The sequence below is a fragment of the Nicotiana tomentosiformis genome, chromosome 2, assembly GCF_000390325.3.
Source record: "Nicotiana tomentosiformis chromosome 2, ASM39032v3, whole genome shotgun sequence".
Classification (NCBI taxonomy): domain Eukaryota; kingdom Viridiplantae; phylum Streptophyta; class Magnoliopsida; order Solanales; family Solanaceae; genus Nicotiana; species Nicotiana tomentosiformis.
In genome coordinates this window covers 96,401,496-96,428,167 of record NC_090813.1, presented here as the reverse complement: position 1 = coordinate 96,428,167, position 26,672 = coordinate 96,401,496, and the positions used below count along the sequence as shown (strand labels likewise).

The 26,672-nt window shown below is 37.2% G+C and overlaps 1 protein-coding gene across 21 annotated transcripts; it reads right to left on the bottom strand.

Moving 5' to 3' along the window:
* Positions 1–7,682: 7,682 nt before the first annotated feature.
* On the bottom strand, positions 7,683–26,393 carry LOC104115476 (putative pentatricopeptide repeat-containing protein At1g12700, mitochondrial). 21 transcript variants are annotated; one of them, XM_070195818.1, is made up of 8 exons: positions 24,410–26,393; positions 20,286–20,562; positions 20,003–20,083; positions 19,240–19,337; positions 8,707–10,697; positions 8,484–8,570; positions 8,027–8,406; positions 7,683–7,930 (listed from the first exon to the last, which is right to left on the bottom strand). In XM_070195818.1, the coding sequence occupies exon 1, from the start codon at positions 26,329–26,331 to the stop codon at positions 24,514–24,516; it is 1,818 nt and encodes a 605-aa protein (XP_070051919.1). In that variant the 5' UTR covers positions 26,332–26,393; the 3' UTR covers positions 7,683–7,930; positions 8,027–8,406; positions 8,484–8,570; positions 8,707–10,697; positions 19,240–19,337; positions 20,003–20,083; positions 20,286–20,562; positions 24,410–24,513. The 21 variants fall into 21 exon arrangements, with proteins under 21 accessions (XP_070051919.1, XP_070051914.1, XP_070051924.1 ...); XM_070195813.1 differs by lacking the exon at positions 8,484–8,570 and having other exon boundaries at positions 8,027–8,182; positions 8,289–8,406; XM_070195823.1 differs by having other exon boundaries at positions 8,027–8,570; positions 8,707–8,774; positions 8,919–10,697.
* Between the last annotated feature and the right edge of the window lie 279 nt (positions 26,394–26,672).

Below are 26,672 nucleotides of genomic sequence, written 5' to 3'. Positions count from 1 at the left end.
ATTATCCGTCTTCTCTCCCTCGTTCTTGCCTCTAAAATCGGCTATCTCTCACTTCTGGGCGAGTTTAGGTTTTATATAGGTTTAGGTTAGTCACCTAAGAAATTACATAATTAACCCTGTGTGTTTGGCTTTCGTTCGCGGCCGCGGATTCAACCGCGAATTCGGCCGCGGATTTCCACTGCCTCACTGCCTTGAGTTCGCGGACCAATTCGCGGCCGCGCACCTGGAGGGGTCGTCTTGCTTGCTTTTCTCGCTCCTTTTCGACCGGGCTAACCTTCGATTGGCCTTTCACACTCCATGTTGACTCCAAAATACTCGTTAGCTCCCTCCTAGCTCGGAGTAATTCCTGCAAAGCATCAAATTCTTAATTAGAGCATTTTATTATCTTTTAGCATTCAAATATCAATAAAGTACGGTAAATTAGAGTGTAAGTAGTGTCTAAATTGCATAAATATAGCCTACTATCACTTATTAAATCCCTTATTTGTCATGCCCCATTTCTTGTTTGCCGAGGTTATTTTTATATGATAATTTGGTGTGATTGTCACTTGACTTTTACGTGAACTCTGTATTTGTTTGGGTTGCCATTTTTATTGAAAACACTTTCATTATTGATTTTACCTATAGATAATTTAAATGGAAAATTTAGTTTATAAGATGAATAAATCTATTTATTTCTTGAAGTTGTGATTTAAAAGAGGTGTTGTTCCTTGATGAATTACTTTTCAATTCACGTTGTTGAAAATTTGGTATTGAATTAAAAAGACCATGAATCATATTGAGGCAAAGTGCCAAATTGTAAAATATTATTCGGTTGAGTTGTTCACTCCCGAGCATTTTGTTAAGATGTTGTACACATTATGATCGAGTCGTGGGCTCCTTATTGTGGAAAAATAATATATTGTTGATTTCTGTGGAAAGTTGTAATATTTGAGCACTTGATGTGCAATTTGTGATATGTTATAATATTTGAGCACTGGATGTGCAATTTGTGATATGTTGTAATATTTGAGCATTTGATGTGCAATTTATAATATGTTGTAAGATTTGAGCACTTGATGTGCAATTTGTGATATGTTGTAATATTTGAGCACTTGATGTGCAATTTGTGATATATTGTAATATTTGGGTACTTGAGGTGCAAGTTGTATTATGTTGTGATATTTGGGCACTTGAGGTGCGATTTGTGAAATATTGTGATATTGATACGCATGCGGTGAGATAAGGGTAGCTTGAAATGCGTGGCTAGTAGGGGAACTACTAGAAGTCATGCGGTGATATAAGGTCAGGGTGTTGAAACGCATGCGGTGAGATAAGGGTGACTTGAAACGCGTGGCTAGTAGGGGAACTACTAGAAGTCATGCGGTGTGATAAGGGTGGCTATAATGCGGGATGCTATTTCGGGAAAAATTATTTCTTTATAATTAAATGTGAAGGCTCCCGTGGTGATATAAGAAAATGAGATATTGTGAATTTATTTATGATTTGGGACTTCGAGGCGGTACCTCGGGAGTGCCCTGTTGATATGTCTTTATTTATGTTCTTGTCTTGGGTGATTTTGTTTTATTTAATATGTAAATTCTTGTCTTCTTCCGTGATGTACTAGTTGACTTTATTATTATGTGTTTTGTACTTCTAGTTGTATTGTGTTGGCTTTGACTTTTTAGCACGAGACTCTGAAAAAGTATATTTCTGGTTTTTCTTACTAATTTTCTTTGATTGAGTTGATTTAAATAAAAAAATATATTATTATGTTTTACATTAAATAGTTTTACATCCAAATCAGTAGTTTATCTGATGCTTTAATTTAGGTACAATGTTATTTTCTTCACCTAAATGATTTCTAAAATAAATTCATTTCTTTGTTGATTTCTTACTTGATTTAAAAATTGTAAACTCACTTAAGTGGAAATAAACTGATCATGTGGATCTTATATACATTGATATTATTGGCACGTGAGTTGTCTGTGCAGTTGTAATAGAAATATGGGCACGAGGTGCCGTGGAAATATGGAAGTGGGTTGAGACCCGTATTTTTATAATTATGAAATGAGGTGTCACACAGTGACTTTTATTTGAAGGAATTATATTTCAAAAATACTATTTGAAAGAATTATAGTTGAAAGAAATTTATTTGAAGGGAGTATATTCGAAATATATATTTATTTGACAAGGTTATATTCTAAGGATTTTTATTGAAAAACTTATATTTGAAAGATTTATACTTGAAGTACTTACATTGGAAAATGTATATTTGATGGACTTGATTGATTGGTTGTATTTGTGTTCCTTATTCGTTTGAGCAATATTATGGTGTTGTTGTTGCATTGTTGTTTACATCATTTATTTATTCTTGTTGTCATCATTGCCATTTGTTTTTATTATTATTATTATTATATACTGCTACACTGCACAAGTTAATTGATTAGTGAGTGTCTTGACTGTACCTCGTCACTACTCCACCGAGGTTAGTCTTGATACTTACTGGGTACCAACCGTGGTGTACTCATACTACACTTCTGCACATTTTGTGCAGAGCAAGGTATTGAAGCTATCGGACTCGGACAGAGTTAAAATGTGATCGCAAGGATTCAAGGTAGAGTTGTTTGGTCGTCGCAGTCCCTTGAAATCTTTTCAATTTATTGTACTATTAATTATTAATCAAGAAGTATTGAGTATTCGATCCTTGAGATCATTTCATGTATTCAGTTAGAGTTCGTGACTCAGTACTACCAGTCTTGGGAGGTTGCTATATTCATATTTGTTCCGTTGTTGGTTTTGATTATCTATTTAATTCAATTTCGTTTAAAAAAATGGCTTCGAAACGTAATGAAAATCGGCTTACCTAGTCTTAGAGATTAGGTATCATCACGACGCCTGTGGTGGAATCTTGGGTCGTGACATTACATATGCACTTTTGTTATTTACTCATTATTATAAATGCATACTTTTACTTAATAAAATCTCTTAATCGTAGTAAGTTAAATTATATTTGAATCTCATTGCACATAACACAAGATCTTACGGCAATTTAGGGTGTATAAAATATTTTTTCCTACATTAGTTGCCTTATCATCAACGACTGTGGATCAAATGGTTTAAATTTTATAATTTATCAAATTATAAAATATGAGGTGGTCAAGCAAGTACAATAATAATTTATTATATTTTTTTCTCTAACATTTTTCGCGCATCGCGCAGGTAATATACTAGTATTATTAAAAGGAGAGGAAAAAGCTCTCTCCTTAAGCCAAGTGGCAACCTAGAAAAAAGCCACATGGCATAAGTAATTAATAATTAGTTATTTAGTTAATGATTAGTTATTGGTTATTATTTTTGAATTTAAAATAATAAAATAAAATATTTTATAATAAAAAACGAAAATTTAAAAAATAAATTGTCTATTCAAATTGGAGAGTAGTTTCAAGTTGGAGATTTTAAATTATTTTAAATTAATAATTAATTATTGGTTATTATTTTTGAATTTATACATCTATAAAATAATAAAATAAATATTTAATAATAAAAAACGAAAATAAAAAAAAATTATCCATTCAAATTGGAGAGTAGTTTCAAGTTGTAGTTTTTAAATTATTTTAAAATCTATATCTTCTATATATTATTAAAAGGAAGGAAGTCTAGCCTATGATTATGACAAGTGGCAGGCCATGTGTTAGTTTTTTAAACAAAACTTAGTTAATTAGTTAATAATTAGTTGTTAGTTTTTAATTTTAAATTAAAAAATTTAAATATCTATTATTTGAAGTAGCGTAGTTATTTACTCAATTCAAATAACTAATTAATAATTAGGAAGTTACCATTAGAAATAAAACTTCCGGTGGTTGCGTAAGAACCTAAAATTAAGGAGCGCATCCCACGAACTCAAATTTAACCGCTACTATATTTTTCTAATTATCTTCGTTCCTCAAGTATCTAAAAGAAAAGAAAGATGTCTGGGTATATCATATTGACAAATGAGATCTATATATTATTAAAAGGAGAGGAAAAAGTCCTCTCCTTAAGCCAAGTGGCGGCCTAGAAAAAGTCACATGACATAAGTAGTTAATAATTAGGTATTTAGTTAATGATTAGTTATTGGTTATTATTTTTGAATTTAAAATAATAAAATAAAATATTTTATAATAAAAATCAAAAATTAAAAATAAAGTTGTCTATTCAAATTGGAGAGTAGTTTCAAATTGGATTTTTTTAATTGTTTTAAATCTATATCTATATATTATTCAAAGGAGAGGAAAAAGCCCTCTCCTTAAGCCAAGTGGCAACCTAGAAAAAAGTCACATGGCATAAGTAGTTAATAATTAGTTATTGGTTATTATTTTTTAATTTAAATATCTATAAAATAATAAAATAAAGTATTTTATAATAAAAAACGAAAATTAAAAAAAACGTCCATTCAAATTGGAGAGTAGTTTCAAGTTGGAGTTTTTAAATTATTCATTAAATTTCAGTTAATATTCTTCAGAACAATTGGAAAAAATTTAAATTAAAAAAAAATATTTCAAGAGTAATAAAATATATATATTGTATTATATTATAAAAAAAAAGTAGTAGACAAAAATATTAAATAAAGTAATATGCTAATAAAATTTTCTATTAATAATGCAATAATACTAAATATTTGATAATATAATAAAGAAAAATACATAACAAAAAAGTTATTCAATGACTATACAACTCTCTTTAATTTAATAGAGATTTTATTCATTAAAATTCTTATAATATTATTGAGAACAATAGGATAAAATTTAAAATAAATTTTTTTTTAAGAGTAATAAAATATATATCTTCTATTACATTATAAAAAGAAAGTAGTAGACAAAAATATTATTGTAAACAAAGTAATATGCTAATAAAAAATTCTGTGTAATTATATTAAATATTAGATAATATAATAAAGAAAAATACATAATAACAAAATTTATTCAATGATTATATAAGTCCCTTTGATTTAGTAGAGATTTTATTCATTAAAATTTAGATAATATTATTGACACAATAGAATAAAATTTAAAATAATATATATATATATATATATATATATATATATATATATATATATATATATATATATATATATATATATTCTCTTATATTACAAAAAGAAAGCGAGCAGACAAAAATATTAAACAAAGTAATATGCTAATAAATTTCTATTAACAATGTAAAAATACTAAACATTGAATAATAGAATAAAGAAAAATATAAAAGAAAAAAGTTATTCAATGACTATATAAGTCCCTTTAATTTACTAGCGATTTTATTATTGGATATATCATATTGACAAATAAGATGACAATTGAAATTTTTTAAAGCAATACGATCTAATATGTTCAAATAAGTCCGATCACAATTTAATTTACTTAATATTTTTTAATATTGACCGCGCATCGCGCGGGTACCACTACTAGTTGTTCATTAACAATCTAAACAACGATTTTTCAGTAAACATCGACAAAATAGAGACCAAAAAATTAAGCACTCCAATCACATGGTAATTAATTCATGTTGTCTTATCTACTTGGTTTGAACAAATATGAATTTTAACAGAACTAGGAAATTCTAGAGGGTTTTGGTTGAGTTGGGACTAAGAGTTTACTTTTAAATTCTTAGAATCCAGTCTGGCTATTCTTAAATGGTACACAACTTTAAGAAAACAGGTATCAACGCATTAGTTCAAAATTAAATTATCGTACAAAAATCTGAGGTGAAAATTGGGTCTCTTGATTTGCGCCACACTTTCTTTCTTTTTTTTTATAATATGTTTTCCTCCACCTATATAATCTCTTTCATTGTTTACTTGCTGATATTTTAAGTGGACTATGCACCTATGATGTTTGATGATATGCCTTCTTATTTTTAATTTTATTTTATTTTTTTGGTCATATATGCCTTCTTATTTGGTGTTACTTATTTGGGACTAAGTGCTTAAGTTCGTAGCCAAAAATACTTGCCTGGGATAAAGCTAAATAGAATTATTGGTTTGTTTAAGATGAGCTTCTCATTCACATATCTCTGTGTTATTAAAATAGAAAGTAGTTAAGACCAGTTCACAGTTACTGGGACTTACTTCGTGCCATTAACTTCTTTGTTAGATTTTTTTTCTTTCATTGTCGGTGTAGTCAATCTTTGATAGAAACTTTCTTCTGGTAGTGGACATTGGACAACTAATGTAGTTGTCATACACCGGTAAAAAGTAAGTACCTACCACAACTAAATTTTGTCTCTGCAATTTGTGTTCTTTCTTTCCACCATTTAGTGACACAATGATATAATCGGGGAGAACCACGCCCCAAAAGTTAGCTATTAAGGTGGGGAGAGACAAGGCTATATAAATCTCACATTGCTCATTGTAATACCGATGTGGGACTCAAGTCTCATACCTTGCAATGGGCCATAATACAGACCACCAGGCTCCGCATCTTTCGTCCCCGACGGCTGTGCGCTGAACTTTTCTAGCCCCGGACGAATATTGTAATATCGGCGTCACCATCTATGGCACGGTGGGCACAGAGGGCGGTGAGTGGCTCTGATACCATTGATACAACCCCTGGAGAACCTAATACCATTGATACAACACAGGGAGAACCACACCCCAAAAGCTAGCTATTAAGGTGGGAGAGTCCAAGGCTATATAAATCTCACATCAGCTCATTGAAATACCGATGTGGGGCTCAAGTCTCATACCTTGCAATAGACCATAATACACAAAATAGACTTAGGGATGCTAAAGTCACATAAGGCCAAGTCCACAGAGAAAGAGATGGGATTGATATGAACTACTCCTGGCTTCATCTTTTCGTATTTCTTCTTACCACATTATATCAGTAGAATTTGGTTTATGAAGTGATGCAGTCTTGAAATATGCATCGAATTCCCACCGAAGTAATTTGAGATAATAGCAGGTGAAGATGGTAAAATCTGCATATAGCACATTATTTTTACTGGTTGTGCTGTCATTTCAAATGTTCACATCGTCAAATTATAGTTCCATCAAAGCACTTTGTGTAAAGGAATTTATGAAGTTTGTTCTTTGACGTAGAGAATAGGATAACAATAGAGGTAGTTTTTTATTTTTATGTTTGCCGTTGGGTGTTGATGTGTGTTGATTAAAGGTTAACAAATGGAAGAAAGTTAATCTGGTTCAGAGTCAATTCGTATGGCTATATCCGTGTATTGGTATAATTATGGAGTCATCAATATATGTGAAGAACGATGGACCATGAAAGTTTGAAAATAATAGAAAGTGATGAGGTGACGTTACCTTACTATCTAGGTCTGCTATGTTTTCTGCACTATTAGTTGAACGTGGTCGTGGCTTGTCCATGTTATAAAGATGCTATCTTCTTAAATACAACCTGGTATTGTAAGAGATGATCTTCTACATTCAACTGCCAGGCCTTTCCTTCGATCGGTTTTTTAGCAAAATTAATTGACCCATACAAATGATGCAGTAAAAACTATTCTACCCTCAAGTAATGATTTGTCCACATGACCAACAAATATATTTGCAATTTAAGTGTATCTTCAAACTGCCCTATGCAAACACCCCGATAGTTTAATTGGATGCATGGGAGTATGCACGACCTTGATAATCAAGGTTGTGCGGGTAGAAGAAACCTTTTATTTTATGCACTACATGTTCAACCATGGAGAAGCAAACCTTACAAGGAAAATCCAACATACACACAAATTATATGATTTGTGATTACAACACTGCCCCAATAATATTATACATATTAGTATCTTAAAAGATAAAACAGGGAAGCAATTGGAACATACAAGAAGTTTGAGCTCGACGTCACAACGTTGTGACAAGTTTCTCTATTCTTTTCTAGATAGATTTTACTATCCAATTCCACTTCGTGAGTACTACACCATCTCCGATATCTGGTTCTTTTTGGCAAAGGACCTGCAAATGACAGAAACGACAGCAATTGTAGTTTCTTACTTGAATCGTTTACACAACTTATTAGATTCATTTATTTAGCAATAAAAATGAAAGTACCTTTTGAATCTTAACAGGATAGTAGATGTATATAGTAAGTAACGTCATCATGGGCTACCAAATTAGCAGACGACCGCCACTATCCCATATTCTATCAACAGCAGGAAGTACTCTTTTGTTTATCCTCCCTTTGCTACATCCCAGAGTATCAAGAGCCTAGACACGATAAAAAAGGAATAAGTGTCTTAATTTTCATGATGCGAGCAAACAAAACAAACACAATCTCTAAATTTAAGATTGAATTAATCATTGGTTCATGAACTTTAAAAATTGGTTGCAACTGCTTTCGAGGGGCTCTTTTCACTGCTTCACGCTGTTTTCTTGCTCCCTGTGTCTGCATCACATATCAAAGCAGATAGAGCTGTCCACCTTTGTCACAACTGAAAATAGAAAGAGATGAACCTATAAATATATGTAAGTGAAGGAAAAAGACGAAAAATAAAGAGAAAAAATGTACCCTACTACTATATCCTGTGTCCCTGTGCATTTCAACAGAGGTACTAATTAACATTGACATGTAAGGTATCACCATATGTTTGGCCCGCTGGTAGCACAAAGGTAAACAAACCACTGAGGAATAGTTGTTAAATCTGGAAACTCAATTCAAGCCCAGCTTATCAATAAAAGAAGCTTTTAGATGAGTCATATAAAGCTCCTAAAGGAAAAAAAAAATTACTTACATTTCTTTGACCTCCGTTGAAAGCCAGTGTGACACCTTGGATACTACCATATCTTCTGCATGCACTTCCTGGGGAAAATCCCACGATTATCACAAATAAAATAAAATAAAAAGCTTGGACGAAAAGAAAATTAACAAGCACTTTGTTTCTTTTGCTAAGTTCTAACAATGTGTACAAAGGCAGGTCAAATGTCAGATGGATTAATTGCTAACCGAACAGCAGGAGGCCATAACTAAGTTGTCTGTCAAAAGTAAGTCAATTAAATGGTTGTCAACCTGGTGGCAAGAAAATGTCAAATTTGAATAATTCATACAGCACAAAATATTTGACGGGCACAACTATTAAGCAAGAACGGGACTTGTTTCCAAACTGCCAAACACAGAGTTGAGTTCGAAGTCTGATTCATTCTTAAATCGGTAAACCGCTTCTATTAAGAGCACAATTCATCATAAACTCCATAACACAGAGACAAATTTCAAGGTTATAACTTAATTCATTGGTCTTTTAATGAGAAGAAGTAGTCTAAAATGCTTGAATAATTTCCTTCGCATTGAGTCTAGCATAAAGAGAGTGGAAAGAATTGACAAGAATTTAAAACCAAGGCCAAAAATAAGAATGACATGCAACTTAGAATACCTCGTCTACTCACCTTTGTCTTCAACTATCGGACCATCATGCAACACGAACTAAATAAAAATCAAATTCTGCACCCACACATTATATATATATATATATATATATATATATATATATATATATATGTCAGAATATTGAACCTCTAATTTTCTAAGCAAACCTATAAGAGGAAAAATGATTGTTGTAGCTCCTATCTTTTGAAATGGAGTGCAAAATCCAATATCACTAATGCTTCCATAACTATATCAAGAAGATGACATAGCTTTCAACCAAAACATAGTTTTTTTCTCTTTTGAAAAATGCCTCATGTGGCATGAATAGATAGGAGGAAAACTTAATAGTTAGAAAAGCATATATAACTGTTCTTTCGGGGACATTCGATAAAAAGAAAAGCATATGTAATTGTGGTTGAAACATCACATTAGTAAAAGCAAGCAGAGGTAAAGAAATTTTCTTCACAAAAACCTCAGCATGTAACAATTAAACTTTAATTCCAGTAAGAACTTTGAAATTTAATTCACTTACATAGGAAAAAAAAATGTAACGTCAAACGATAAATTAATTATATTAAGTGCAGAAGAATAACATTGCAATGAACTTCGCTACGGCATGAGGTGACCCTGCGAAGAAGCATTAGTTACTCTTGTTTGGCGTGTCCTTGAAATTTTCCGAATCGACTCTTCACCAACAATGTTGGATCCTTTCTCAGTATAAAAACAACAACAACAACAACAACAACAACAGACCCAGTGTAATCTCACAAGTGGATCCTTTCTCAGACCCAGTGTAATTCCACAAGTGGATCCTTTCTCAGACCCAGTGTAATCCCACAAGTGGATCCTTTCTCAGTATAACAATAACAACAACAGACCCAGGGATTGATTCAAAATAATGCCAGGTTAGGATAACACTCCATCATGTAACACGAACTAAATAATAGATCAGATACAATCCTATCCGATCCTTTCCCACCGGTTGCATGTTGTTGGCCAAATTTGCGTGTTGTTCCCAAGAAAGGCGTCTCCCATTTTCACTTAGCTATGCATTCTTCATTCTCAGTCCTCCTGGAGAAACATCAGTAAGTAGGACTATTATATTAATTCTCAATTATTAATCAGTAAGTGGATCCTTTCTCAGTATAACAATAACGACAACAACAGACCCAGGGATTGATTCAAAATAATGCCAGGTTAGGATAACACTCCATCATGTAACACGAACTAAATAATAGATCAGATACAATCCTATCCGATCCTTTCCCACCGGTTGCATGTTGTTGGCCAAATTTGCGTGTTGTTCCCAAGAAAGGCGTCTCCCATTTTCACTTAGCTATGCATTCTTCATTCTCAGTCCTCCTGGAGAAACATCAGTAAGTAGGACTATTATATTAATTCTCAATTATTAATCACAAGACAGTAAGAAAAGCACTTGGCCAGCAGTTAGTCGTTCATATATGTTTGTCGGCAGAAATGATTGCATAAGCCTTAGCCTATGATATGTACTCGACTAATGCCTGAACCCTAGGTCTGCTAACGCATGCCTGAACAGTGCTTTCTATGGCCGAGCCTCTTCCATCCCTTCTTATTCCTAAAATTCCACCACACCCATCAAGAGCCAAGCTCCCCGCGACCAAACCCCAGTAAATTCCCCCGGCAACTGAGCTCTCACGCGCCCTCACGCGCCGCCAACTCGCCTGACTTTCCGGCGAGTTCCTGCCACACGCCGGCGCGTATGGCCTTTTCCGACGACTTTTCAAAAAAACTTTCTTCAGACAGCCTCTTCTCGAGGCATTTCCGAGCCATGCCGTACAAGTTTCACCAAATTCCGACGACTTTTTCTTTTTCCGGCCTTTAAACCCCAGTTTCTGACGTTTGTTTCCTTTGTTCGGTACGAGAAAACCTTACTCCCTTCCTATATACTGTTTTCACCCACTGTGAATACTGTTATTCCAACTATTGAGGTTTTTTCCGGCCAGTTATTCCGGGACAGCCGCATTTAGAATATGATGGATTGTACAGAGAGAAGCTCCTTTTTCTCTTTAGAATCCAGAAAACTGGAAAACATGTCTTTTATCAAAGCTGTCTCTAGGCCAGCCCTAGAACTTGGGGGAAGATGCCATCGAAAGCTCGACGTAGGACAGGAACCGCACTTCACGCTGTCCGAGGAGCACACTCTCAGACGCAAGGGTTTCTTGGAATCTAGCCTCATTGGGTCTTTCTCCAAATGGGTTGGTTCTCCGGAGGCTGTTAGAAACTGGGCAGCAGAGGCATGGAACGTCAAGGATGGGCTGAAAATATCGCAATTGGGGGACACTCAATATCTCTTTCGTTTTGTTGACAAGTCTCAAGCTTCGGAAATTCTTGTCAGAGGAAACAGGTGGTTCGATGGGAACTTTTTAAATCTAGACAGAAGGGTGGAGCATGATGGGTGTCTTGACCCTCGCTTCACTGGCGAAACTTTGGTGGTCAACATGGTGGGTCTCCCGGTGCATCTTTGGTGTCTTGACCTATTCAAGAAGATAGGGGAAATCTGTGGGGGTTTTATTGATGTCACTTGCAGTTTACACGATCTCTCGCGAGTGAGGATTGTGGTGAGGAAAGGGAGCAGAATCCCTGTCTCCACTGTGGTGGAAGATGGCTACTTGAGTTATAGGGTTTGGCTGAGCCCTGAATTTCGCCCTATCTTTATGCCTGTGATAGCGACGGAAGAAAAGGGAAGGTCAAACAGAAGAGAAGGGAGGGGAAATCAGTCTCTGAGGGGAGGGGAGGGTTCACCAGATCACTGGATTAAGCCGAAATCAGACGTTAGATCGAGAAGAAACGGGAGGTTTGAAATTGGGGGAGGAAGACAAAATTATAACAGGAGAAGACGTGAATGGGCCAGTGATGCGGGCTGGAAAGGCAAAATGGGACGGTCCTCTTCTACTTATCATAGGGCCGGGCATGTTGTCAGCAAGTATAGGCCTGGGCCACCTCACACGGGCCCAGCAACTTTCCCCAATTCCATTAGAATTGATCCTAAAGGGCCCAGTTTATTCCAAGCTGCGCATGATAAGGCTTCTAAGCATATGGGAACAGTGGTTCCTCCTTCCTCTGGCCATGGTGCTTCACACAGTGACACTCCTTCACCAAGCTCTAGTGACATGTGCCCCTCTACGATGGTCGCCGCTGCAGGGGCAGAACCGGCAAAGGATGGTGCTGTAAATCCACAGCCCCCCACCTCTGCTGATGACACACTCAAAGTTTCTTCTTTTTCTGGGGAGATTGGTGAGCATGTTCCAATTGATGTTAGTGTCGGACCAATATCTTCAGTTAATATGCCACCAAGGGTACCATGCTCTCTTCCGCCATGCTACCCTACTGATGGTTCTGGACATTCCTATAGCAGCGGGGTGTTATTTTCAGAGATTGTTGACCCCCAAGGAAATGGTGAGACCCTTTCGAAGGTTAAAACTCCTAGTGCTAGCAATGCTATGGTCTTGTATTCCTCTGGTAGTAGTAAGGAAAGGGCACATACAGAAGAAGCCTGCCCAATTTCGTCAAGGACCGGAGGAGGGGATATGTCTTTTTGGATGGAGGACAAACTCTTAAACTTTGGGAAGTTTCTAGGTGTATCTGTTGCAGGGAAGGAAGATAGGGTGTTAGAACTGTTGAGGGAGATTGAGCAACAATCTCTTTACGATGGTGCAGGGAGGGAGTTGGGTAAAGGTGTTAAGCAAAATAACTTAGGGGATGTAGTGGTGTATCAGAGAAGGGGGCGAGTGTGTGACAAAGAGAAAGGGACCTCGGCTAGGGGAGGTGGGGAAATGGGGGCTATTGTCGCTTATGGAAGTTAAGATCCTTTCATGGAATGTGAGGGGGATGAATGACCCAAACAAAAGGGCCATCATCAAAGTGGGAGTTAGGGAGTGGGGTGCCAACCTAGTTTGTTTTCAGGAGACCAAAATGGAAGTTTTGTCGGATGCGATCGTGAGAAGTGTCTGGGGAGGTAGTTGGGTGAAATATGACTGGTCCCAGCAACGGGAAGTGCGGGAGGCATCCTACTTATGTGGGATGATAGAAGCTTGGAGGTAAAGGAGATTAGGAAGGGAGTTTTCTCTTTGGCAGCTCTCGTCAAACATAGAGTGAGTGGGGTGGAGTGGGGATTTGGGGAGTGTATGGGCCGGTAGGGGAAGGGTCCAAGGTGTCTTTCTGGGAGGAACTGGCCAATATTATGGGGGAATGGGACATTCCATGGGTTCTAGGGGGAGACTTTAACACTATTAGATTCCCGGAGGAGAGATTAGGGTGTAGTGTGTTTTCGAGGGCCATGGAGGAGTTTTCTGACTTCATCAATGATCACCTTCTCATTGACCTTCCTCTGTCAGAGGAAAGGTTTACTTGGGCCAGGGCAGAGGATTCCAACTCAAGGTCTAGAATTGATAGATTCCTGACATCTCCCTCATGGGATGAGCTGGTACCGAATGCGCTGCAGATTCCTTTACCTAGGTTGACTTCAGATCATTTGCCTATTTTGCTAGATGGATGCAGAGGGAGGGGGGTGCGTGCTCCCTTCCGATTTGAAAACATGTGGTTGAAGGTGCCAGGATTCGGTGACAAGGTAAAAGAATGGTGGACAAGCTATGGGGTATCAGGGACACCTTCATACCGGCTTTCGAAGAAACTCAAATTGCTCAAGGGAGATATTATTAGGTGGAATAAGGAGGTTTTTGGGAGGGTAGAGGTTAAAATGAGGGAGCTTATGCATGAATTGGGGGATTTAGAAAGAGGGGAAGGGGCGGGGGAGTTAGACGAATCTGAGAAAGAGAGATTGGGGGAGGTTAAGAGGGAAATAGTCGAGTTAGCAATAGCTCAGAAGACTAGTTGGCGGCAAAAATCGAGGGCGCTCTGGCTAAATGAGGGGGATTCGAATACCAAGTTTTTTCATAGGGTGGCGGTCGCAAATCGAAGGAGAAACTTCATAGAGTCCTTAGTTGTGGATGGGGTGAGGATTGAGGGAGAGGAGGAAGTAAAAGGGGCGATAGTGGGGTTTTATGAGAACTTATATAAAGAAGAAGTTAGTTGGAGGCTGACTTTGGGGGGAATAGAGTTCAACCATATAGGGGAGGGAGACAACGAGTGGCTTGAAAGGGTTTTCGAGGAGAAGGAGGTGCACGAGGCTGTGTCGTCTTGTGCTGGTGATGGTTTCTCCTTGGCTTTCTTTCAGCTCTTTTGGGACACCATCAAGGGAGAGTTGATGGAAGCCATTGAATACTTCCATGCGAATGGTGTTTTCGAGAGAAGTATCAATGCTTCCTTTATTACTATTGTGCCTAAGAAAGAAGGCGCATCTTGTATCAGAGACTACAGGCATATTAGTCTCGTGGGGAGCATTTACAAGATTATTTCTAAAGTGCTTTCCAACAGACTTAAGAAGGTTCTTGACATGACTGTTTCGTCCTCCCAGAATGCGTTTGTGGAAGGTAGGCAGATCCTGGATGCTGCCTTGGTGGCAAATGAACTTGTAGACTCCAGAAGGAAAAATAGAGAACCCGGCTTACTATGCAAGTTAGATCTTGAGAAGGCTTTCGACCATGTCAATTGGGAGTTCCTGGACTTCATTATGATGCGAATGGGGTTTGGGGAAAGATGGAGGGGATGGATAAAGTTCAGCATTTCCTCAGTCAGATTCTCTGTCCTGGTTAATGGTAGCCCGTGTAGTTTCTTTGGCAGCTCCAGGGGTCTCAGGCAAGGTGACCCCCTATCCCCCATGTTATTCATTCTAGTGATGGATGCTCTGAGCAAAATGATGGATCGTGCGGCTGGCGGAGGCTTCTTGAGAGGATTCTCAGCTCCGATTGGGGTGCTCAATGCCCGAAGAGTCTCACATTTGCTTTTTGCGGATGACACACTGGTTTTCTGTGATGCCGATATGGATCAGTTGACCTACCTGAAGCAGGTCCTGCAATGGTTTCAGTTAGTATCAGGAATCAAAATCAACATCGGCAAGTGTGAGATTTTCCCGGTAGGTGAGGTTACTAATTTTGATGCCTTGTCTGGTGTTCTCAGATGCAAGGTGGGCTCCCTTCCCACTACTTACCTGGGCCTCCCTTTGGGCGCTTCTTATAAGGTTACTACGGTTTGGAATCCAGTGATCGAGCGGGTTGAAAAAAGATTAGCAGGGTGGCAGAAACGGTATTTGTCAAAAGGAGGTAAGGAAGTGCTTATCAAAAGCACTTTATCGAGTATGCCAACCTATTACTTATCCCTGTTGCAAGCACCGGTGAGCATCACAGAAAAACTGGAGCGACTCCAAAGGAACTTTCTATGGGATGCGGCGGATGGAACTAGAAAGTTTCATCTAGTGAATTGGCAAACAGTCACTTCCCCAAAGAAGTGGGGTGGACTTGGAGTGAAAGATCTTAGGGTATTTAACAGAGCTTTAATGGGAAAGTGGTTGTGGAGATTCGGGATAGAAGAGCATGCTCTATGGAGGGAGGTCATAGTAGAAAAGTATGATTCAACGGGGAGGTTGGAGGACCAAGGCGATCACAACACCTTTCGGGTGTGGCATGTGGAGGAGTATCATGAAGAATTGGGAAGCATTCAGTGGCAACATCACTTACAGGGTGGGGGATGGAAGGAGAATTAGCTTTTGGAATCATAGGTGGTGTGGAGAGGATCCTTTGAGGGTCTCCTTCCCCACGTCTTCAGAGTTTCAAACCAGAAGGAACTGACGGTCCAACAGATTCGCAAGGAGCATGAAGGGGGGTAGTATGGGACCTCTCATTCAGGAGGAACATGCAAGATGGGGAGATTGCGGAGCTTCAAGTTTTGTTGGCACTGCTATACGGGCAAGACATGCTCCAGCCATCCTGCGACTCTTGGAGATGGGGCTTGCGTGGTGATGGTTTGTTCACCGTAAAGTCATTTTACCAAAGTATGCTGGTGAGAGAGGAGACCACTTTTCCATACTCCTCGATCTGGATTCCTAGGGCGCCCACGAAGGTGTGCTTTTTTGCATGGCTAGCGGCAAGGGGAGTGATTTTGACTGCTGAAAATCTCCGAAAGAGGGGAATTACACTTGTTAGTTGGTGCTACATGTGTAAAAGCTCAGGAGAAGAAGTTGATCACCTTATGTTGCATTGCCCTGTGTCCTCAGCTTTGTGGAGGGCAATCCTGAATCTCTTTGGTGTTCAATGGGTGATGCCAAGCACTGTAAAAGAAATGTTATATAGCTGGGGCGGTTTCCGTAGAAGAAGAAAGCAAAAGGCGTGGAAATTCGCTCCGTTAGCTCTCATGTGGGTAGTATGGGGGGAGAAAAATAGGAGAGCTTTTGAGGAGATTCAGTCTCCTTTTTCACATCTTAAGAATAGCCTTTTATCTTTGATCGCTTTTTGGTGCACTCACTTAGCCCCTACTTGTATAGAAGATTGGGCGTCTTTTGTAGAGAATCATGTTCTGATGTAAATTCTCTACGTCTTTGGTATACTTTGTGTACACGGGAGTTCTCTCCCTTTTGATTAAAACAATTTACCTTATCAAAAAAAAATATATGTTTGTCGGCAATTTCCTATTTCTTGTTCAGGCAAGACGATTGGTTAATCACCTGGTTTGTGAGCGCTGGTCATACCTTTCATTGTTCTTTCGGATGAATATAAATGAACTTATCTGATGTAAATGTACTACTTGAAAACATAAAGAAGGAAGCTTTATTCGTGTGTAAATTAATTAAGGCAGGTTTCAGTTCACTGGGTTCCCAAGTAGAGACGCTTTCTCAATACCAAAAGCTGCCATCGTTTCAGTAACTTCTCTCAACCAGAGCAACGTTAGAAATTATAGGCATTCTTCTTACAATGTTTTTTTAATTGGGTTCTTAACTAATTATTGCAGATGATACTGTATTGATTGACGAGACGCGAGACGGTGTGAACGTGCAATTAGAGGTATGAAGGCAGACCTTGGAATCTAAAGGTTTTAAGTTGAGCAGGACCAAGACAGAATACTTGGAGTGTAAGTTCAGTGGCGAGACTCAAGGGGGAAGGGGAGGTGAGGCTGGACTCGCAGGTCATTCCTAGGAGAGGGAGTTTTAAGTACCTTGGGTTTATTATTCAGGGGATGGGGAGATTGATGAAGATGTCACACATCGTATTGGGGCGGGATGGATGAAATAGAGACTCGCTTCTGGTGTTTTATGTGACAAAAAGGTGCCACCGAAACTTAAGGGTAAGTTCTACAAAGTGGTAGTCAGACCAACGTTGTTGTATGGGGCTGAGAGTTGGCCAGTCAAGATCGCTCATGTCCAAAAGATGAAGGTAACAGGGATGAGGATGTTGAGATGGATATGCGGACACACCAGATTAGATAGGATCAGAAATGAGGTTATTCGCGACAAGGTGGGTGTGGCTCCTATTGAGGACAAGATGCGGGAAGTGCGGCTTAGGTGGTTTGGTCATGTGAGGAGGAGTAGCACAAACGCCCCGGTGAGGAGGTGTGAGAGATTGACATTGGAGGGCCTACGGAGAGGTAAAGATAGGCCAAAGAAAAGGCGGGGAGAGGTGATTAGGCAAGACATGGCGCAGCTTCAGCTGACCGAGGACATGACCCTTGATAGGAAGGTATGGAGGTCGAGGATTAGAGTAGTAGAGTAGGTAGTCTAGAGTGTTCATAACAGTAGTATTGGCACACAGTCTCGCTTTCTGTGGGCAGTAGGTTTTTATGACTAACAGTTATTTTCTTTCATTGTGGATTACCTTGTTATTTTCATTCTGCTTTTATATGGCTTTTTGGTACTGTCCCTTCTTGTCTATATTTTCATTAATGTGGTGCTTATACTTTCCTGAGCCGAGGGTCTATTGGAAATAGCCTCTCTATCCTCACAAGTTAGGGGTAAGGTCTGCGTACACACTAACCTCCCCAGACCCCACGGTGTGGGATAAGACTGGGTCTGTTGTTGTTGTTGGTTCTTAACTAATTAAGAAGGGTGTAAAAGCTGCCACCGTTTCATCAAATACTGTAAGGCAACGTTAGAAATTTTAGGTGTCTTTTATGGTTTTATTAAATGAAATAGGGTATTTAATTAGGTAATTAAGAAAGGCATTTTAGTAATTAACTTTTAAGTTTGAGGTTCCCACTTTTAATATAGTACCTAGTTTCTCGACACGTGTGTTGCACGTGTATGCTCGATCATGGAGTAAACAGTTTGTAAAATAAAATCGATACAACTAAAGCAGAAGTTTTGAGTAAATAATTATACATGAAGAACAAAATTAAAAAAAAATCTCATCAATGTGAAGCTCAACGCAACAAAGTAGCGTTCGAACAATAACAATTCTTCTGATATATCAAATATTTAGCTTGATCACTATTTCCTTGTTTGGAATATTTCAACAAAAAAAATTAAATGTGAATATGAGTAACATCAACTATGATGGCAAATATTTCATGTCTTAAAGTTTCTGCCATGTTTTAAGTAATTGTAGCCTCCCAAATCCGAATCTAAAAATCTCGGTGGACAAGCACATTAGCTTATAATGAGAAAGAACCTACCTGCATAAATGCATTGACTTGTTTAATTAGGTGAGAAAAATAATCCATAACTTAATAAATGAAATAGCTAGCGTAGAGTGAAATCTTTTCAATAGTCACACTTACAAACAGAAATATCAGTTACAACTTATCCTTCAAGTCTATCTTGGAAAAAGTGTGAAGTCAATAAAGGAAAACGATTTAAAAATTAATTTTCACTCATCATATGCTTGACATTCTCCAATGTTTAATCTATAGCTTCCTAAGAATATTTCCTATCTTGTAGCGCATAGACGTATTCAACGTATTTGTCTTCTCTGCGACTTAATTTTGCTGCGTAACTTTTAAATCTCACTTGGACCATAGAAAAAGAAAAAGAAGTAACTCTAACCTCATAGAAGTAATTCTGGCTGTGAGATCCCTAAGTGTGACATATGAATCTCTTCCTCTTAAAAAACTATCAACCTTTAATGGATGAACTGAAGAGGCCTGAACACAAGTCATGCCATATAAATATGGTTGAATATTGTATCACATTGACTTCAGAAATTAAGGTTCCAAGTTCCAACTAGCAATCTTACATCCATACCAGTGATTTTAAAATATTCACTTGGATGCTTGAAAAAGGAATAAATACTATATGGCTAATGACACAAATAGTGGCAATGTCAAATGCAAAAATGAAGAGGTCAAACACAGGAATTTTCTTTTTCAAATTATAAACTCTGAAGAAGACATCTTAGAGTTTTTTCCCCTGTTATCCCTTCAAATTTTTATCTTTCATCTTCAATGTACCATATGAATGCTTGAGAATTTCTCTAATATGTCAATATAACTCCATGGTATTTCTCAGTTGTCATCTCCAATTCCAATTGAAATCCAAGTGAGATTCTAAAGTCTAGTGTTATCTTTTTCATAAATTTATGGGTGTTATTTTTTTCATAATTAGCACAGAGTACCATACATAAAATTTGTTACTTTCCTTCTGCTTTCATGTAAAGAAAAAAATAATTTATTTCTTCCTCTACTAAGCAGTCAAATCTTTCGGGAAACTCAAGCAAATCGCACTGGTCTCACTACCACAAAGAATTACAGAACAAAGAAATCAAAAGAATGACAGCAAAGCTTAATTACTGAAAATACCAAGGCCTTACCCGTTTCTTAATTACATCTCAGTATTCGTTTCTTCCGCAGTCTCTGCATCCTCACGATGTATTATATTCCATCATAGAGTCCTTAACATCAGAAGCCAAAAACAAATTGAAGTTTACTTTCTGTCAGTGGGCCAAGTAAGTCCGTTGACGAAAGGTTGTCCCTATCTAACTATCATCATCAAATTACATATATTACGAAATTACAGTTTTTAATAAAGGATAAACCACATATCGTATTAAACAGCTTGATGTATAACATAATTTTAAAAAATAAAAAACTTACCTCTCGTTGGTTGGTACATATCTTCTCATGAATGTTAGGATGAATTTATGCCATGATATGGAACTCATCTCTTTCACTTCCTTTCATGTTACTGAATCTCTTGGTAGTGTCTTACCAACAGATATTACTCTGAAGGCATGCCGAGAAACCGGTTCTATGGTGGGCTGGTGAACATAATGATGAAATTGAAATTAAATCTCACATGATGGTGCACTCTTCAAGCCTTCCATCTTGAACCCATAACATGGCGTCTCAATGTTCAACTACATTCCAGTCCCTGCAAACATATTTAGAGGTTTCCTAATCAAAATTAAAACAAACGTTGACAGTATAAAATAGTAACAAGCGATAATAGAAGAACAAAGTAAGTGAATAAGTGAAGTGGTTTGAGTGAGAAAATTTCCGTTGGAGGTATAACTACAGAATGTGGAACTTTGTGAAGGAGCATATCTCTTCGTAACAATAAGTAAGCGTCTTTTCGTTTGAGCCTGTTTGCTAAGCCTTTTTTTTTAAATTAGGGTACTTAATTTAAATAGATTAATAATTAAAAGGGATATTTTGGTAATTTAACTTTTAACTTAAGGCCTTCCCACTTTTAATATAGTATAGATATAGATAACAAAAGTTTAATCCATTATAAACTAGAGACCAGTAAATGCTTTTCGTTAAGAGAGAATCTCTGTAATCCAAATAAAAGCAGATAGGAGGTAATCTCAAGACTTATTTCAACAAGGAAATAAGAGAACAGACATCCATGTAATTCACATTATTCAAGGTATTTCTATTCACTTGGAAGTTTATTTATCTCTTTTATACGACTTTTACTGCAATACCCCCTTATTGTTGCCAAATAGAAAAGGATGGAAGGAAGCCCTCAGGGCTTTGGTCTAGTGGTCAGAGCACAGCATATGAGGTGGGGTTATGTGCACGTCACTGATTCGGACCCTGCCACATATAAAGCCTGGTATTTAAGTGGAGAAGAATAAATAGACGGACCCCTTATACACCAAATTTCAAATTGTGGGCCATAGGTTTTCAGGGATTCCTCGATTATCAAAAGAAAGAAAGAAAGAAAAGGGATAGAAGGAACAGATAATTAAAGAGTTCCCTTACATATTTCAGGAATAAGGTGAAACAGCTCATGGAGTTTTTTCTTCTGATGGATGACAGACATAAGGAGGAAGACAAGTTTACTTCGGACGGGTGACAAACACAAGGTGAAATCACAAATTCTCCATGGAGTAATCCTGCATGCCTATTCTCAAATACAAATAAAAGCTGAAAAGCAAGAATCTTAAGCGAAGAGGAAAGATCATGTCCTTAATGATTAAACCATAATCTTATCCATGATGTTAATACCATGTCTTTGAAGTAACGAACTAACAATTTTAGGATGTGATTCAAAATGTCAATGAAGGTGTTATGACCTTGACAATTCTATCCATCAACAACATAATTTCTTCAAGAATCTTCCTGGAGGAGAAATGGGCTAGATTTGGCTGTGCTATGATGTCAGTTATAAAGATGTCTTCCTTATACACGCTTATTATGCTCAACAGTAAAATGCAAGAAATGCATGACTATCCAAGAGGAATCCAGCTCCTAATAAAGCATGTCATGACTCTTTTCAATACTCACAAGATATAAGAACTTATACTATCTACCACTTATAGAATGAATAAATAGACAGTCTCGTGAGTAAAGGAAATGAAACATTTCTGTCTGTCTCCGTGTCCATTGACCTGCTATAGTCACTGCCATTTTAGGGACAACAAGTTAACTATTGTATTTTTCTTTTTCTTTTTTTGATAAGGCAAAAAAACTTTTATTTGATTGACAGGTACCGAGCAGTTAAGTATTGTATTTTTCCACACAACAAAACAAAAAGAGCTCAATAAAAAACCTAAATTAGCTTGCAAAGATAAACAGGAAAAATGCAATTTTAAGAGGAATGTGTACAAGGCAATGAATTACGGGCATACAGTTTGATTCACAAATTCCAAAGGATACTTAAGATGCTGTATAGCAGAATAAACCTTAATGAAGAGCTATTTCATTTTGTTGATGAAGACAACAAGAACAGTAAGTGGTCGTAAATTTGTCATTTGAAAAAATCACTAAATTCATTCAATATTTTCCATGACATACAAGCACTAAATTCTTTGGCTCCTTTATAGTACCTCCTTCAAGCTAGGAAAGATTGATTCACCCCAATAACCGAACATAACTTCTTCCAAAACCTCAACTGATTCACAATTATCAACATGATATTACTTTAAAGTTGCAACCCGCATATGCAGACTAAGCGCCATAATTTCCCTCATCTGTCGTACCTATGGCTGCTTTTTCAGAGCATGTTCCTTTGCTAGAGGAGGCATTGAAAATGAATTGGAATCTCAGTTTTTGGTACAGAGGGATATCTGTTTAGGGCCTGCAGTATGTGTGCAGGTATATTTTATTTGTTGGGTAATTCGAAGGCATTCAACTTTACCTAGTAAAAATAGGCATATGTCTCTTCCCATTATTTTTAAATGTTTAATAAACGATTTATGCATATAATAGTATAATTCTATGAGAAATACTATACTCACATAACATGTTATTAAACTTGTGTAACCATTTCCACTGGGTGAGTCCCTCATAGAAAAGAAAAGTGTGAATCTTTGGTTCTTGTAGCTAGTGTTATCGAGAAGTGTGAAAGGCAACAATTTTATCACTGAATTTTCTTGTTATGGTTCCTTGTCCACTCATAAAATGTCATCATTAGAAAAGCTCGGAGAACACACGTCCTGGTCTATGGAGGCTGGAGGTGAGTTTGTGAATTAATACATTCCCTGGATAAACTCTGGTATTATGTATGAAGAACAGATGCAAGTTCCAAAAAAAAGTATTCTAGAACTACTACACTCAATGATGTTTCATACGATTGCTTTTTTGACAAGCTCTTGCCATAAAGATGACATATGTTGCATACAGCTATGAAAAACTTGACGTGCTTTTTTGAGCCATTTTTCATCTGTTAGAGAGGCCCGCTCTAATACATTAAGAAAATATGTCCACAGTGGCCAGAATAGAAAGACTCATTCATAAGAGAACTTTTGATGCCTTGTGTCCCCTTATAACCTAGGATCAATGGTGATAAAGGTGATAGTTCCATATCCCTTGTTTAACTAAATGATTGGTCTAGCAACAAAGAGTGTGGCCTAATGGTCAATGAAGTGGGAGGAGAGTCATGAGGTCTCGGGTTCAAATTCCAGTGGAGGCAACAAACACTAGATGACTTCTTTCCATCTGCCCAAGCATTGGCGGGCGGAGTTACCTGGTACCTATGCTGGTGGGAGGTACCTGCTGGAATTAATCAAGGAGTGCACAAGCTGGCCCAAACATCGCCGTCATAAAAAAATGATTGGTCTGCCTATTAGTTTCGGACATTATTTCCATGTGTTAAATCATGCTCCTTATGCTATCTTGTGCTTCAAATATGACGCTAAGTATGTCAAAAGAACTAGACCCAGAAAATGTGATTTGAACGGTTAGGAAAAGATAAAAAGAAAGCCACTCTGTGGCACCAACTACAGTTTCAAATCCTGTAATGGTGAGTGCTTTCTATATGTGGAAAGATCACCGGTGACCAGCCTGACAAGAAGTCAGACACTTACAAATGATCTTTAGTCAAACTACTATATCACTTCAAAAGAGAGCATTTTAATTCCAAAAGTGGTGGGGGTATCAAAGTTTTTAAAGGTGACATATCTTCAAAATCAAAGAACCCCTGGCATATATCTATGTCACCTTTTCTCGAAGGAAAAGACCATCAAGTAAGCATTCAGCCACAACCAATTTAACAACAAATATTCAGTTAAATCATGAAATCTGAATAAAGTCGACATCACAATGAAATGAATATGTATAAAATACCTACATACTATTTTTTTTGATAAGGAATACCTACATACTATTGAATATGAGTGACCAGATGTATCCTAAAACGGTGCTGAATATAGTTACTGAAAAAGTGAGACAGGACTTACATCTGTTCTTATGTTAAAAAACATTCATGCAGAAAGATGTTCTTTACAGATAAAGAGAGACCTCCAATGTATGAATTTTAAGAAGTCACGTACCTCCATCTTTGACAGCTAAGTAATCTTCGAGTACTATCATCATTTGGTTTTCCCAATTGCAGCCAAGCTTTCCAATAGTTCAATAACGAGAGGAAGAAAGAAGTTCATTTCTCATTTCTGGGATGAAACTCTGGTATCATATTAACCAAAAAAGGACCTTCCCCTATTAACAAAAGTAGTTCTATTAGCAATGACATTGTGGCTTTACCAGCTGGGAAACCCCTTCCAACAATTTCCTTCAAAAGAGCAATCGCTTCGTTAGCTGTATTACTCTTGAGAAGTCCATGCACAATAAGATTGGAAGTGGCATTCTCGGGGAAAGAACCATTGTCCTCCATTTTTCTTAGCAACTCTTTGGCTTCATCTACTAAACCTTCAATACAAAGTCCATTTACTGTTACATTGTATGTTATAGCATCAGGGTGCAACCCTATGGAATAAAGCTTATCAAAAATTGAACGAGCTTTATCAAGCTTCTGAATTTTAAAAAATCCATTGTTGCCTGTATTATAGATCAAAATATTAGTATCTTCTTTTTGTTTATCCCACCTATGAAAGAGGGACATCGCTTCTTCAACATGTCCATTCTTTAAATAACCATGAAGCATTATACCACAAGTGTAAATGTCGGGACTATGGCCTGCGTTTTGCATCTCAGAAAAGAAACTTTCTGCACACTTAACTCTACCAATTTCAAATAGGCCTTGCAAGATAGTACAATATGTAACAATATCAGATTTTAACCCCTTTTGCGAGATTTCACAATATAAATGCATAGCCTCGTCTAATTTCTTTTGCTTGCAATATCCATTGACTAATATGTTGTAACTAAAGATGTCAGGCTTGATGTCAGAATCAATCATAGCGTCAAAAACTCTCCTTGCTACATCTATTTCAGCGCGCAAACAATACCCTTCCATTATCGCATTGTAGGTAATTGCATCTGGCTTTTGACCTCTTTGGATCATTAGCTGTAACACTTGTACAGCATCTTCAACCATCCCTTTCTTGCAGAATGCATCTACCAACATGCTGAATGTGTGCACGTTTGGGAAAATATGAAGAAACATCATCTCATCCAAAAGAAGCCTAACCTTTTCCCACTGATCCAACTTACACAAACCATCAACCAGTGAACTATATGTAAGTACGTTGGGAGTAATGCCTTTCCGTTTCATTTCATTGAAAAGGTTGAAAGCAGCACCTACCATCTTGTCTTTGCAAAGCGCATCTACGACAATGCTATACACAACAGTGTTAGGTTTGGGATCCCCTTGTTCCATTATCCTCAGCAAACTAAGAGCTGTTTGAGTATGTCCTTGTTTACAAAGACCATTCATGATGGTGCCGTACATAACTTCATCAAGCTCACAAATTTTCTCAGTGACCAGCTTTTGAAACAACCACATGGCATCTTGCATCTTATTTTGTTCAAAAAGCCCCCTCGTAAGAGTGCTGAAAGTAACCACGTTAAACTGAACACCACTCTTGAAGAAAATACCCAAAACCGAAAACCCATGTTCAGCACGATCCAACAAGCAAAAACAATTAATCACAATAGTCAAGATATAATCATCAAAGGATATCCCCAGTTTCCTCATCTCTCTAAAATATGAAACAACGGCAGAGTAATGTTTCATATTAATCATCACCCTAAACAATTTTGCAAACTCTATAACCGAAGGAAAAGGTTGTGTTCGAACCATTTGATGAAAAACGCAAACAGCATCGTTTAAATTATTTACATGTCTCAACTCCCTAAAAACAGCAACTTTACGCTTTCTAGAAATCGACGGCTTTTCTTGAAATGAAGAATGTAAAGCAGAACAAGAATGAAACATAGTTGCACGGCGGCCAAGTGATAAAGCAAACAATAAATTACCTCTGCTACAGAGAGGTTTTATCCATGAATGAGAGAGCATGGTGGCTGCTCTGTTTGTTCCTCATTCTCTACGTTTCTTGCATCCTTCCGAGTTTTGTGCTCAATTGCTCAATGGACTCGGGTAATTAAGATTTGGGCTAAACTGGATGATACCCGATTGGCACAGCCCAATTGGGTAATCGGGGAGGGCTTTTGGGCCGCCATTCAAGTTATATGGGATTTTTTCTTTCCTATACACTATTTGAAATTTTATTATTAAAAATGTCCACGTTTAGTTAATTACCCGATCTAAATAATTTTTATCTATAAAATATATGCATTCCACCTTAAAATACTCTCAATCCATTATTAGTACCTTCAATTAAGGGATTTAGTTACACC

Excerpts from the sequence above, each read along its gene's own strand:
- LOC104115476 (XM_070195820.1), bottom strand. The coding sequence starts at position 26,331 with ATGCTCTCTCATTCATGGATAAAACCTCTCTGTAGCAGAGGTAATTTA.